General features: G+C 39.7%; 1 protein-coding gene across 1 annotated transcript in view; it reads right to left on the bottom strand.

The window, feature by feature from the left end:
• LOC131999978 (cytosolic beta-glucosidase) overlaps positions 1 to 14833 on the bottom strand; it is a 165030-nt gene that overhangs the window by 100664 nt on the left and 49533 nt on the right. The window contains exons 5-6 of the mRNA XM_059373317.1: positions 14231 to 14321; positions 12129 to 12238 (exon numbers count right to left, since the gene is read on the bottom strand). Coding sequence (XP_059229300.1) covers positions 12129 to 12238; positions 14231 to 14321 — 201 coding nt within the window. The remainder of the gene's footprint in view (positions 1 to 12128; positions 12239 to 14230; positions 14322 to 14833) is intronic.

Raw genomic sequence — 14833 nt, 5'->3', positions numbered from 1 at the left:
TTACTCTTGTATCCCCACCCCTCCCACCAATGCTCCACTAACATCTGGTTTGTTCTGCCACTAGGATCATCACATCACATCGCGGTTCTGCATCTGCTTCTCTCCCTCACTAAAATGTGGGATTCGAATGGTTTTATTACCTTTTTACAGTACTTTTACAGTGGAAGCTCTAATACAGTGAGTCAATGTCTAACTGGGAGGAACTATGTAGCAGGGATTCAAATAAATATTCATTCAATTTAATTTAATTATTAACTCACGTGAGGCACCTGGGTCCTCCAATACCTCATGGAAACAGATCTTTTCTGACTCTTCTGGCACATTTTCTCTCCCAAGTCATCATCCAACATCAAGCCAACTACATCACAGTTTCAGAATGGCTGTACCTTATCTTTATTTGAGCCACAGAGAGTGTACTAGGGTGACCCTGGCAGATGTCTGGCCTCAGCTGTACAATATCTATGCTTGAGAAGCTTTCAGCTCTTCCTTTAACAAGTCAGTTGAACATCAAGAATTTGTTGTGTACCAATATTTGCCAAGTTCTCAACATTGCAGGGAACCAAAGGACACATTACGGTCTCCATCACCTCCATTCCCATACCCTGTTCTTCACACTAAAAAATAAATTAGGCAATGACCAAAGTCCCTTGCAATATTTCACCCTGTGAAAGAACCTTAGTCTCCCACACTCTGTTACAGAGTGGTTGATGTGCATCTCTAACCTGTGCCTGCAATCTAGACCTGGATAATAATTTATAAAACATATGAAGTAATGGACCATCAAGAGAAAATGTTGCTCTTTCAAAGATCCCCAAGTATGCATCTGTATGATAGACTACAATGACTCCAAAGGAAGATTATTGTCTTTAGAGTAAATAATGCTCTTTTCCCCCCAAGTCTCAAAGCCTGTATTTAAATGATTATTCATGGGTGTTGTGGGAGACTTTAAGCCTTAGCTTGGCAATTCCCAACATAAAAATGGGTAATGTTTCAAAAACCTTGTTTATGAGTCACCTGCCCAGAAACTCACTATTGCCTCTTACATTATGTCCCAAATTCCCAGGCCAACCCCCAAAATCTATTTATCTCATTACACACCTGAAGGGTATTCAGTGACACCTACCCCTATTTACAACATTGTTCCTTTGAGAAAATGTCCTCTAAATTCCCAGTCAAGTGACATGTAAATACATTTCTGCCTGCATTCAGAGACACATGGGGAAAGACAAGGGGATGAAAATGAGAAGTGAATGAGCACAGACATTCAGACAGGGATCAAAACCCTGTTAATCTTATATATACATTCCAAAAAATGCCTTTCTCTACATGATTATTGCTCATTAGGGGCAAAGAATTATAGCCTCCACTATCAAGAGAGAGATTTTCAGAATTTGAAGTGACTACTACCCTCTCCTAGCTACCTGGTTGAAACATAAACATAGTTATAAAAAGATTTGACATTGACTCTGGAACTGTCCAACCTCTTCTCTATATTTTCAATTTTCCCCTAAATCCATTAAGTGCCTCTTATAATTAGCATACGTTTGAAATGGGCTTTAAATGGGTACACCATAGAAAGTATTTTCTTATTTTGTGCCAACAAAAAAGCAAATAAATTTACAGTTTCAAAATATAAAATAGGCCCTTTTCGATTAAAAAAGAAAAGAAAACTTAACTTGGTTTTTTTTCTATTATTAAAATGTAAAGGATTTTTAAAATCTCATTTATTTTGTCAATTGGTTCTGCTTAACATTCTTCAGCCCAGTCCACTCTCAATTATCCATGCTAAGGAAGGGGGATCAGTGGCCTGGATAATCTAAAACAGCAGACAATTTTAAAAGCCCTTGTATTTGGCCTGGGCATACTTTACAATCAAACTCTGATTATCCACACTAATGAAAGGAAGAACAGGCACCTTGAGAAAGATCCAAAGCCAATATAGATGTGCTCAGCCAGTTCAGAGCATCTCGAGGCAGAGGCCCATGGAGCATAGCAGAAGGAAAACAACAGAGCCCCAGCTACTACCTACGATGACCACCCACGTCATCCAAAATACCAACATACAGCTACAGTGTCTATACCAAGCCCTCTCATGAGAGAAATCATCTTTAGAAGTATGGAGTTACGGGACCCCTGGGTTGCTCAGTCAGTTAAGCAACTGCCTTCAGCTCAGGTCACGTGCCCGAGGTCCTGGGATTGAGCTCCCCACATCAGCCTCCCTGCTCAGTGCCGAGTCTGCTTCTCCCTCTGCCTATGTTCCCTCCCCACCCCAGACTCCTGTTTGCTTTCTCAAATATATAAATAAAATCTTTAAAAAAAAAAAACAAGAAGAAGAAGAATCATAGAGTTATGTCCAAATGCCCCTAGGTAAAAAGGCATGCTGCTTCAAACGGTTAATGTAAGAATGGACTTTTCAGGGGCGCCTGGGTGGCTCAGTGGGTTAAGCCGCTGCCTTCGGCTCAGGTCATGATCTCAGGGTCCTGGGATCGAGTCCCGCGTCGGGCTCTCTGCTCAGCAGGGAGCCTGCTTCTCTTCCTCTCTCTCTCTGCCTGCCTCTCAGTGTACTTGTAATTTCTCTCTGTCAAATAAATAAATAAAATCTTTAAAAAAAAAAAAAAAGAATGGACTTTTCACATGTACTAAAACCTCTTTTAGGTGTTCCCTTTGCCCCATGCCACTCCCTCGCCTCTTACTCTACCAAGTTCATGGGTGACATACTCAGAAGAGGGGTATAAAGGCTAGAGATGAAGGAAACAGTGTGTGGGAGGAGGAAGTACTCCAGCTTGGAAGGTAGGAGGCCTGGATCTTTGTCCCCTGTTGGTTTCTGCTCATGCCAGCAGTCAGGTGTGCACCCAAGCAGAGGGAACACAGCATTCAGCAGGACATGAAGGTCATGGCACATTTAAAGAATGGCATGTGCTTTATCTTGGTCCAAGAAGAAGATACAAATGAAGAAAGGAGCAAGAGGTGAAGCTGGGAATGTAGTCAGAGGTGAAAGTACAAAGAGTTTTTCTGTGCCATGCCAGAAGTTCAGAAATTACTCCATGGAAGGTAGGAGGACAATAAAAGTGTTTTTAATCATTGTTAAAACTTACTGAACACAGTTTGCCCAGGACTGCTCTAAGCATTTGATGTTAATAAACACAGTAAATGTTTGCAACAACTATTATTGCTGTTCCCATTTTACAGATGAGGAAACCTTAGACGGCAAAGCCCAGGAGTCTCCGAAGATCGCAGAGCTGATAATTGCTGGAGTCAGGATTCCAACCTGGTCCTTTTGCTCAGAGCTCTTGCCGTCTCTCAAGAAATGGAAGGATGTCATCAGAATTTTAACAGACCACACTATAAACAATGTGCTGGAGGGACTGGAGGACTATAGAGGAGGATAGGGTATTTCAAGAAGACAAGAGCCAGTGAGTCCCAGAGCTAACGGAAAGGTAATAGTAATGGAGAAGAGGGGGTAACCAAGAGGTTGAGAGTAGCTAGAATCAAAAATAATAATAATAATTGGTTAAATAAAGGAAAGAGGAGAGTCTAGCAGGAGTTCCAGAGTGCTGACCTGGCCACTGTGTAATGGCCTAATAATTTTTAAAGACTTTATGCACTGGAAAGCGATCCTTACCAGATGGGCAGGCCCAAGAAGGAATGGCACAAGAAATGCTTTTTGTTTTCCAGTGCAATGCTGGCACATACTCATCCAAATAAACAAATGTCCCATCTTAATTGATGAATTAATTGACTAATTAACAAAAACAAAAGAACTTATGTACAAATATTTAGGCTAATATATGGAACCCATATTCCAAACAAATGATTGAAGTACAGCAGATTTTTTTCTTGTTTTTCCAGGTTAAATATATTAACTCACATCTCGCTTTTCATGTAACATCCATAAGCCGCTATAGAAAGACAGATAAGAGGGGTACCTGGGTGACTTAGTGGGCTAAAGCCTCTGCCTTCAGCTCAGGTCATGATCCCAGGGTCCTGGGGTTGAACCTCGCATTAGGTTCTCTGCCCAGCAGGGAGTCTGCTTCCCCTCTCTCTCTCTGCCTGCCCCTCTGCCTACTTGTGATTGTGATTTCTGTCTGTCAAATAAATAAATAAAATCTTAAAAAAAAAAAAGAAAGACAGAAAGAAAGATAAGAGAGAAAAAAGCCCAGCATGAAGAGGAAAGAAGCAGACATGTTATAGTTTATCAAGATAGTTGTAGGGGTCATTAAAAAAGCCAAAACCATTTATAGAACATTCCTATTAGGATGAAAAATATAAAAAGGGTATGTGTACATGAAAATCTGTGGATATATAAAAAAGGCTGGAAGCCTATACTCAAAATTTGAAAACAGTTCTCTGAATGACTCTTTTATTTCTTGCTTATTTACATGATTTTTAAATGTTCTGCAATTATCTTGTATTACTTTCATAACACACACAAAAAAATTTTCTAAGCATATGTGATAGGCATTTCTATTTGGAACAATGCTGATACAAAAGAATACACAGGTAAGCAGGTGCTTACCTATACATAACCCACATATGTCAATAGTGATGCCAGTGGGTACCTTTCAACAGTGTCCATGAAGCCAATGGAGGTGTGGAAAATTTTGTACATGGAATGTCTGTGTGTTGAGAATAAAAAGAGATAAGAGGGGGCTCCTGGGTGGCTGAGTGGGTTAAAGTCTGCCTTCTGCTCAAGTCATGATCCCAGGGTCCTGGGATTGAGCCCCACATCGGGCGGGCTATCTGCTCAGCGGGGAGCCTGCTTCCTCCTCTCTCTCTCTGCCTGCCTCTCTGCCTACTTGTGATCTCTGTCAAATAAATAAATAAAATCCTTTAAAAAAAGGAGGTAAGAAATGATGCAAAGTGCAAATGGCTTAGAGCAGCTGACCTCAGAAGCAGATGCCTGAACATGGGGCCCATGTAGGTCATAGTATTCCTCGTCCACTGTGCCTTTCTCACATTGTCTGAATATTTCACTTTCTCCCATTACATTGTCTGAAATTCGACCAATTCCACGTTATCTCATCTTCTTTCTAAAAAGCACAAGACTAGACAACGTCTGGAGGTTGGAAGCGTTAGTGATGAGGAGAAAAATGATAATGGTAAGAAGAAGAGAGAAATTCACTTGCTAACTTGGAACAATGCTTCATAGTTTATGAGGCACTTCCATATATTAACTCATGTTAACAGATTTCAACTTCCAGGTGGGGATGAAGTATACATATTTAATTTCTCTCCCTTACAACCTCACTGAAATGATAGTAAATAAGAAAATTCACAACTGAGCTAAAAACAAAAGGAAAAAAAAAAAAGACCTGTCCCAATAGAATACCACATTTACTAAAGTATTTCCAGATAATAGAAAGAAAACGGAATTGTCTAAATGGTCTGAGAAACTAAAGGATTAAGAGGAGATCCTCTGGGGAATCTCCATTTTAACCAAGCGGAGAGCAGAGCAGGTCTCAGAGAGATCATGAAGATAATTAATTAAAGAATTATCTATCATACTGCTGGCTTGATTGGTTCTTCTCCCGCATAAACAGAGCAGTTGGTACTCCCTTAGCCTATGTTGAAATCCTAAAAAATGCTTAATAAAAGTGAGAGATGTGCTAGGAAGGATCCTTATCAATAGTACTGAAATAGTCAAGAGAAGTTGAACAAACTCAAGCCAAACAAGAACTCAAAAAGGAGTAGGGACAAGAGTCATAAAAGTAACAAGCAAACAGTTAGACAGGGAAAGACAAACACTGTATGAACTCACTTGCGTGGAATCTTAAAACAAACAAAGCTCATAGAAAAAGAAACCAGAGGCAGGAGGTAGGGAGGGGTTGGAGGAAGGAACTCACTAGGCACAAACTTCCAGTTATGAGATAAGTAAGTACTGGGAACACAACAGACAACATGATGACTATAGCTAACTCTGCTGTATGATGCACTGGCAAGTTGCTAAGGAAGGAGATCCTAAAATTTCTCATCGTAAGGAAAAGACCTTTTTTTAGGGGATGGTGGATACCTATACGAGATGATGCTAACTGGCCTTGCTGTAGTGATCATTTCCCAATATGTGTAAGTCAAATCATTATGCTGCACACCTTGAACTTATACTGTATGTCAATGACATTTCAATAAAATTGACCTAATAAAAATGTAAAATCCTAAAAAAAAAAGCAAACAAAAATATTCTTCCTTAAAATCCTTGAAATCTGGCAGTTATTGAGCTCTAAATCTTGGCTCTTTCCCCTCATATATAGTCTTTTATGAAAAGATCTACTGTCAATAGGACCCATTCACTTATACAGAACACTGCTTCTTACAAAATCAGCCCTGTTTCAGTTAAATAGAACTATTTAACTTTAAAAAACAACCTAATTTAGATGCTGATTTTTTTGTTTGTATATTTTATTTAAATGCAATTAGCCAACATACAGTACATCATTAATTTCAGATACAGAATTCAATAATTCATCAGTCTTACATAAGACCCAGTGGCCCATCACATGATGTACCCTCCTTAATGCCCCTCACCAAGTTATCCTATTTCCCCCCACCCATTTCCGCTCCAGCAGCCCTAGTTTGTTTCCTGTAGTTAAGAGTCTTTCATGGTTTGTCTCCCTCTCTGATGACTTCCCATTCAGTTTTCCCACCCTTCCCTGCTGATCCTCTGCACTGTTTCTTATATTCCAGATATGAGTGAAACCATAAGAAAATTGTCAACATACTCTTTCATTCATAAACATGAACAGACTCTCAAGGGTCACCAGACTTTGGGCAAAAACAAATAGCATGAAAGATAAGGTCCCAAAAAAGCAAATAACCCCTAAATCTCAAAGTGATACAGAAAGCAAGCAAGAGAGAGAGAGAGAGAGACAGAAAGCAAGAAAGAGAGCTCCTTTTTTTAAACTAGCATTCTTAAAAACACTTGAAAACAAAAACAAAACACAGCTTCCTAAAAGTGAAACAATCAAAGAATAATTGGAAAACCTAAAAATGTAATTGCCGCAATTAAATATCTAACATTGGAGTTGAAAAATAGAATGAAAGAAGCGAAAGTCTAAATTAGTAATCTGGAAGAAAAAGTTGAGAAATCATCCCAGATCCAAAGAAGCATAAAAGTTAGAAAAATTCCTCCCATATTCATCCAGTGAACATTCAAAAAAAGAGATAAGCATTAGAAATTCTACAGGTGAAGGGTACCTGAGTGGCTCAGTCAGTTAAGTAACCAAAGCCTGGTTTTGTTCGACTTCATCCTTCTCATGTGTCATGAGCTGCAGCCCTGCATTATTAAGCTCAGAGCTCACAGGGGAGTCTGCTTGAAGATTCTTTCCGTCTACCCCTTTCCCCAATTTGTGTGTATGCACACACACATGTGCTCGCTCTCTCTTTCAAGTAAATAAATAAATCTTAAAAAAAAAAGAAAAAGAAAAATTCTTTAGGTGAGAAGTCTAAGGCTTAGAGACATTAAGTGACGTAATTCTTCAGTAGTTCACCAATAGAGTCAGATATACTCCAGATGTGTCCCACTGATAAGCCCAAGCCTGAAATTCAATCCGTACATGTCAGTGTGGTCCCCATACTTGTTTATAGCTGGTATCCATTCTGATTGGTTCATGTGGATGCCAGCATAGTCAATATCAGTTTTCTATAGCTCTATTCTTCATGGTCTTAACGGTTCCATACTGGTTGTTTATGGCTGGTATCCACTCTCACTAGTCAATGCAAGTGCCAGTCTAGCCTATACCCATTGTTTACAGTTGGTATCTGCTTGGGTGTTGAAGGAGTTGATGAATATTTGAATATCATTCCTTCCTAAGCCCATACTCTTTCAATGATGCCTACAAAATGTCATGGTACAATCAAAAAAGGGGGATAGGTTGAATTAGGGATGAAGATTAAGGAGTCTGCTAGCTTGTGATGAGCCCTGGGTACAGTATTGAAGTGTTTAATCACTATATTGTACACCTGAAACTAGTATTACACTGTATGTTAGCTAGTTGGAATTTAAATAAAAGTTAAAGGCAGGGGCAATAATTAAGACTATTGGACAACAGATTTGAACCTGGGGGAAAGAAAGGTAGTTTCTGTCATATCAACCTTTAAGCTATGAAAAATTTCATGAATACATGATTCCCTCTGTTTTTCCTTTCTCCTTAAGTATTAAGAAATGAATAGCCATGCTTCAATGTCTATTTTCTCTCCTACTTTTCTAAGTGTTCCAGACAAAGCATAGATATCCCTGGTGAGCCCTTTTCTAGAAATTTCTACAGGCAGTCATCCCAAACTTGGATGTTTAATGGAAGGGCTTTAGCAGAAAGCAGGAACCAAGATAAACAGGCCAAATTTGTTGAGTGGAGAAAGCAAACAGGTAGTGACCTAATGAGTCTATAGGCACACCATCCTGAAGGCACTCCAGCCGGTCTGATCTTGGAAGTTAGGCAGGGCCGGGCCTGGTTAGTACTGGGGAGGGAGGAAGTGAGCTAATGAAATATAGGGCCTGTGCTGACATCTAAAGCAGGTAGAAGAAATGTACCTCTAGCTTAGGTGTGTACATTAGATGAGTTTTTAAAAGGGACTAGAGAAGATTAAGCCTGAATAAAATCACCAGAAATGGGATCTAAAACCAACTAATGCAACTACACTGTTTACTCTCCTACTTTTTAAATGCAAAAATAAGGGGCAGCTGGGTGGCTCAGTGGGTTGAAGTCTCTGCCTTCAGCTCAGGTCATGATCCCAGAGTACTAGGATCCAGCACCTCATCGGGCTCTCTGCTCAGCGGGATGCCTGCTTCCCTTCCTCTCTTTCCACTTGCCTCTTTGCCTGCTTGTGATCTCTGTCAAATAAATAAATAAAATCTTTAAAAAAATAAAATAAAATAAATGCAAAAATAACTCCACATTTCTTAGCTATAGGATTCCATCTTTAACATCCAAAGGCAAACAGAAGGCCAAAGTTTGAGCCCAGCCCTAATTTCTTTCAGCACAAAGCCAAAATCAAAGTTAAATCAAAATCCAAACATTATATTGGTACCCAGTGCAGCATCAAAGGTTGAAAATGGCATTCATAAAACTGAGGCCTTTGCTTCTCTAAGAACCATAGACTCAGATCCCACCAGGAAGTGTTAATGGAGTAGTTTAGACTTTGCTTAGGATTTGTGGGATTTTGCAGAACATGTTCATCCCTTAAGAGCCTTCCCTGAAATCACTGGGAGTTATAAGCTCATAAGAGCTGTAGAATTGGGTCCTAAATGTCATTTTCATAGCTCCTCCGTGGCCGACCGAGGAAATAAACAAAATGCTACTAAGCTACTTGCTGTTTTCTGTTTCATATCCCCTCTAGCAGAAAACAGAGGCAGAGGTGGCTCCACAAAGGGTTAAAACTCATGAGAATTGTTTTTGTAGTTTAAAATATTGTATAAGACTCACTCCTGTACAAGCGATGATTATCTGCATTTTTTTCCTGCCTCTTCATCTAACAAATACATTTTACAGTTTTTACAACGTTCTTTACAACTCACCTAAAACACATAATTTTCCTCCTGCTTATATCACTTGTTTATTATTTATTTATTAGATTTATATTGTGCTTTCCTCCAAAAGGCTCGAAGCACCACACAGCCAACTCTTATATAATAAACATTTCATTAAACTCTTCTTAAAAACCATAAACGGGGAAGTAGCCGGAGTGGAGGCAAAAGGGATATAAACAAGGTCAGGAAGAAGAAAGAACCTTGGGGTCTGGTGAAACTGGCAACCGAGTAATCAATATATTAGCAAGCCCAGTGATCAGAAAGTCCTGCCCTGCCCCTTTCCATCAGCCCCACCTGCAGAGACCCTAAGGAGCCTTCTATTCCAAGTAACAGAGCCAAAATATCTCCATTTCTGGGTGGGGGGGGGGGGGGGGCGGTGAGGCATAGGGCAGTGAGGAGGTGGGAGATGAGCTAGTTATCTATCAGGATTCTCAGGATATGTGAAAACAAAGATACCTACACAGACAACTGTGCTTTGAAAACCAGGGGAAAGATATACATGGTAATGCTTCATAACAAATCACCAAACTGTTAGATTTTTTTTTTTTTCCCAAATACAATTCATGTTTAGTCCTCAGTTCTGAATGTATGTGATTTCCAGTGGTTCTGTAGACTTTCAGGACCAGGGCAAACTTAAAGTTCAAAGATTCTCAAAATCACAAAGTGACAGGGCAACCTCAGCTTTTAAATCCCAGGCCACACTGACTTGACAAAGCCATAGAACAAAGCCATTGGCATCCCCCCATATGTGATCTCCACAACAGTGGGGGGGGTAGCTAAATGGGAACTCTCTCAGAAGCTGCTGGTAGAACCAGTCCAGAAGAAGTGAAGAGGGAATATATTCCAACATGCAGAACAAAGAAGAAATGACCATTCCCACTATGTGCTGCAGACAATGTAACTCAGTAGAAGAGAATACAGCCAGGAGAAAGAACAGATAATAGTATTATCATTGCTGTTACTATGTGTCAGGCACTCTCTCCCTCTGGTTACATATGTTAACTTCTGTCATCCCCAGAACAAACCTACAAAGTGAGCAGAATCATTTTCCTAATTTTAGAAATAAGGGAACTGTGGCTTAAGTTATTAGCGGAGGTCACTCAGTAAGTGCATGACCTAGGATTCAAACCCAGAGCAAAAAGTTAGATAAGGGCTCTTAGGTGGAAAACAGCAAACATAAAAAAATTCTGAGTTGACAAAGAGAGAAGTCATGTTGGATCAAGTCTCCCTACTTCAAAGCTGCTGATATAGAGTTAACAGCACAATAGCAGGTTAGAGGCCACAAATAAAAATCTTAAAATAAGGCTGCAGCAAGCCTGGTGCAGAAAAGCATGAAACAAACTGACAGAAGAAGTATGGCAACCTGGAGACCCCATGAAGACAGGAGCTCAGAATGGACCAATGAGGTCATTCCTGAGTCCAGAGTGAACAGGACCTGGAAATCCACAATATTGTCTTATGTAACCGACTGCAGATTTATGCCAAGTTAACCACTGAGTCCTACAGAGTCATCCTCAGAAATCCTTTTGTGACCATCCCCATATAAAGACCATGCATTGAGCACTTACTAAGCACCACGCATTTGATACACATCATCTTATTTAAGCCTCATGGCAACTATAATATAAATACCATAATTATCCCCATTTTGCAGATAAGGAAGTACAGAGAGGTTGAATAACTTGCTCAAAGTCATACAGAACTAATAAAGAGTTCAGATGGACCCCAAGTCTAGGGAGTCCAGTGACTTGTTCTGGCCCCCAGAACAGCGAGGAAAGGAACCTCCCAGTTCATGATGATTTGCCGCAGCTGCTCTAGGAAACTACTGCAAGAAACTCTCCAAGCTTTGTTTAAGCCAGGGTTGCCCACATGTATTTGACCAAATAAATATTGTTCCCATGATAGAGATGAACAACCCTTAATTCCTTAAGTGGGAAATATATAGGTTTTGGGAAAACTAGCCTAATCTTCCCAGTTTGCAGATGAGGAAGCTGAGACTCGGGAAAGAGAATGCACTCACATGCTCATGTGTGGTAGGACAGAGACCAGACTCAGCCCTCCAGCTCCATTCTCTCCCATCTTGCAGCTGTTGTACTCTTCAGCTGCCCAGGAGATGGGACAGCACATGAGACTAGGCTCTGCTTTGTGGCCACCAGAAATAGAACAGGACACCATTCCCTAGAGAGGAACATCCTCCAATCAAGTCTCCTGGATTCTTTGAAGAAATTTACCCAGTATTTTTCCAGCCAGTAGGGGAAATTATGTTTTTTGTTGGGGGAATTGGGACAAATGTGTTCAAGAAACCAACAACAAAGGCAGCTAGTCCAATGTAAACGGATGTCTCAGATGAACTTGAACAAACTGAAATTATAGGTGCCGCTTGGCGGTCCACCCCTCACTACCACGACTCCTGCGTAAGGAAAGGTACAAGGGAAGGTGAGCTTCTTCTATGTGAAAGGTGACAGTTTCACTGATACAGTTATGGGCTCATTTATCCCTTTCCTTCTTTTCCTTTGGCTTCCTCACCCTCACCCTCTTTCTTGGCACAGAGGACCCAAAAAGGTCATTTCCATCCCAGCCCTAGCAAAGGCGAAGGAGCTTCTCTTACCTTCCACTTGATAAGCTGCCGTGGATGCCCCCCATCCAAATCCTTCGGGGAAAGCAATGCTTTCAGAAGAAGGCCAGCTAGACCATTCAGCCAAACAGGAGCTGTGTGCCCTTTAGTTAGTGGAGTCCAAGAAATTGTGCAAACAGTCAGTGGACTCACTCTGACCAAAGTCTGGAATACAAATGTGTATGCAAACAAGAAGGCAGCCAGATTAAATGATCACACTTGACTGGCCATGGCCTTGATATGAATCCAAGACACTTTGTAAAGGCAGGCATTTCCACTTTCTTCTCTGGGCACTTGCAGATTCTTAACAGAGCTGGACCAGCCTGGATGCTTTGACAAGACATCCATTCATCTAGTCATCCATTTTAATAAAATACGTGGACATTGTTTTTAAAAGACACATAATCTTACTAGAATTTTCCCTTCATCTATTCCTCCCAATTCTTAATCCCCACTCCTTAGACATAACCATTTGCAACTGTTTCTTCTGGAATTTTCTCCCACATTATTTAAAGAATAACCTGAGATTACTACTTCTTAATTTGCTTTCAGTTTTAGGTAATAACTATTAAACTCTGGATATAGAGGTAGAAGATCTAACTCACTCTCTCTGTCTCCTTCCCTCTTGCTCTCGCTCCTCTTCCCACAACAGAATGAGATTCCCTTTGTTGTTTAAATAAATACTCTATATTTACATTACTATGACTATATATGGTCAACACTGAGGCATGTAATAGTAGTCCATGCTTACATGCAACCTTTTATTTTCTCTGGGGTTAATCAACTGTCTGGTTTTTGTATTGAATTTTCAGTATACCTATCACTAATTCATCTCCAAACAGTCCAATAGAATTCTGACTCTCTGGCTTCCAAACACCTCTGTTTCCCTGCTTATTCTGCAGTTTGTTTTTTAGGCAAACAGAGCGTCAGTTAATCTGCACCTTATATCCCCTCTCCTTTGTGCTTTCTTCCCCTTTATCTCTCCCTTTTAAAGAAGCAAATCCTTGAATAACTTTCTGATAAAGGGGGCACGGAAAGTAACTTTTTGGAAACTCTGTGGTTCTGGGATTGTCTTTATTCCAATGTCGCGCTTGACATGCAGTTTGACTACTCTGGGATTCTATGATGGAAGTCATTTTCACTGAGAATTTTAAAGGCATTGGTTCATGCCCTTCTGGTTTCTGGTTTGGCTCTTGAGAAGCTTGATGACAATCCAAGTCTTCATCTTTTATATATAACTTGTTTCATGCCCCAGCCCACTTTCACTGCTTCCCAAGCTTCTATTTCTGAAATTTCACAGCCATGTGCCTTGAAGTGGGACTTTCCTCCATCATGCCAGGCAGGCAGCCTATATACCATAGTAATGTGGCATGCTGGCAATAGGCGAAAGCGGGTGAGGGGGGACATGAGAATGCTCTGTACTATCTTTTGCAACCTTTCTGCGCATCTAAAATTGATCCTGAAACTAATATAACACTGTATGTTAACTAAGATTAAAGTAAAAACTTTAAAAAGTAAAAAAAAAAAAAAAAAAAATGGAGGCAAATTTAACAGCCTTTTTTTTTTTTTTTAAACTCCTGTGGAGAGAGGAGTTAGGCAAAATCATGGTGTGTAAAGTTACTTATTCAGTTCCTAAAACAGTGTTTAAATCATCCTACACTGTGTCATGACAAAAACACAAGACTAGAATGGGATATAACTAGAGGGGAATCCTACCCTGTCCAGTTATTCTAACCCTAAGAAGAAAAAAGAAAAAAGAGGTTAAATATAGAAAGAGATGAGAGAAGACATTTAAAATATTTAAAGGTACGTGCTTGGTGAAATACACATAAAAAATACAGGGCATACTATTCAAATAAGTCCCTATGCTCATTCAGTTCTGAAGCAATCATCATAAATTGAATGAAAAAAATAAATATTAAAATATTTTCATTATGATACACTAGATGGCAGTATTGCAATTATTTTAGATATACAGCTTGCTGTATGCAGTGTTATTAACATTTAGTTATCCCAACAATGACCACCTACCCCTCCACCCCCTAGTTAATTGCTACTGCTCTTCTAAGGATTTTCCTCCAGAAAGAACAATATACCTTCTTAGCACCACAGCCTCGGAGGTTACTTGACCACAAATGGCAGAATTTAATTTTTCTCGCCTCTGATCTAATTCTCTACTATAGCATTCTGAAACAATTTGGTGTCAGGACTTCTTTACACTCTTAAAAGTAATTGAGGCCCCTAAAGAACTTTCTAAAATGTGGGTTATATTCATTAATATTTACTGTTTTAGGAATTAAAACTGAGACTTAAAAAACTACTGATGACTTCATTTAACATAGCAATAAATAGCAGGGAACATAAATAACATATTTTATGAAAAATAATTATATAATCCAAAACAAAAAATATTTAATGGAAAGAGTGTTTTACATTTTTGTAAATTCTTGTATGCCTGGTTAAAGGGAAAATAGCTGTATATTCATATCTGCTTCTTATTCTATTTGTTGCCTCTGTAAAACTCCACTGTGCATTCATAGAGACAAGAATAAAAAAGGAAAATCATGTCTTTGTATTACGAAAATAGTTTTGACCTTTTGTACCTCCAAAAGAGTCTCAAGGGCTCCCAAGGGTCCATAGCTTTCCTAGTACTCTCTTCCTTCCTCTCTCTTAGTACCTCGCTTTTCTACTTACAGTCC

The sequence above is a fragment of the Mustela nigripes genome, chromosome 1, assembly GCF_022355385.1.
Source record: "Mustela nigripes isolate SB6536 chromosome 1, MUSNIG.SB6536, whole genome shotgun sequence".
Taxonomy (NCBI): Eukaryota; Metazoa; Chordata; class Mammalia; order Carnivora; family Mustelidae; genus Mustela; species Mustela nigripes.
Note: the sequence above shows the minus strand (reverse complement) of the source record. Positions and strands in the feature narration are given on the sequence as shown.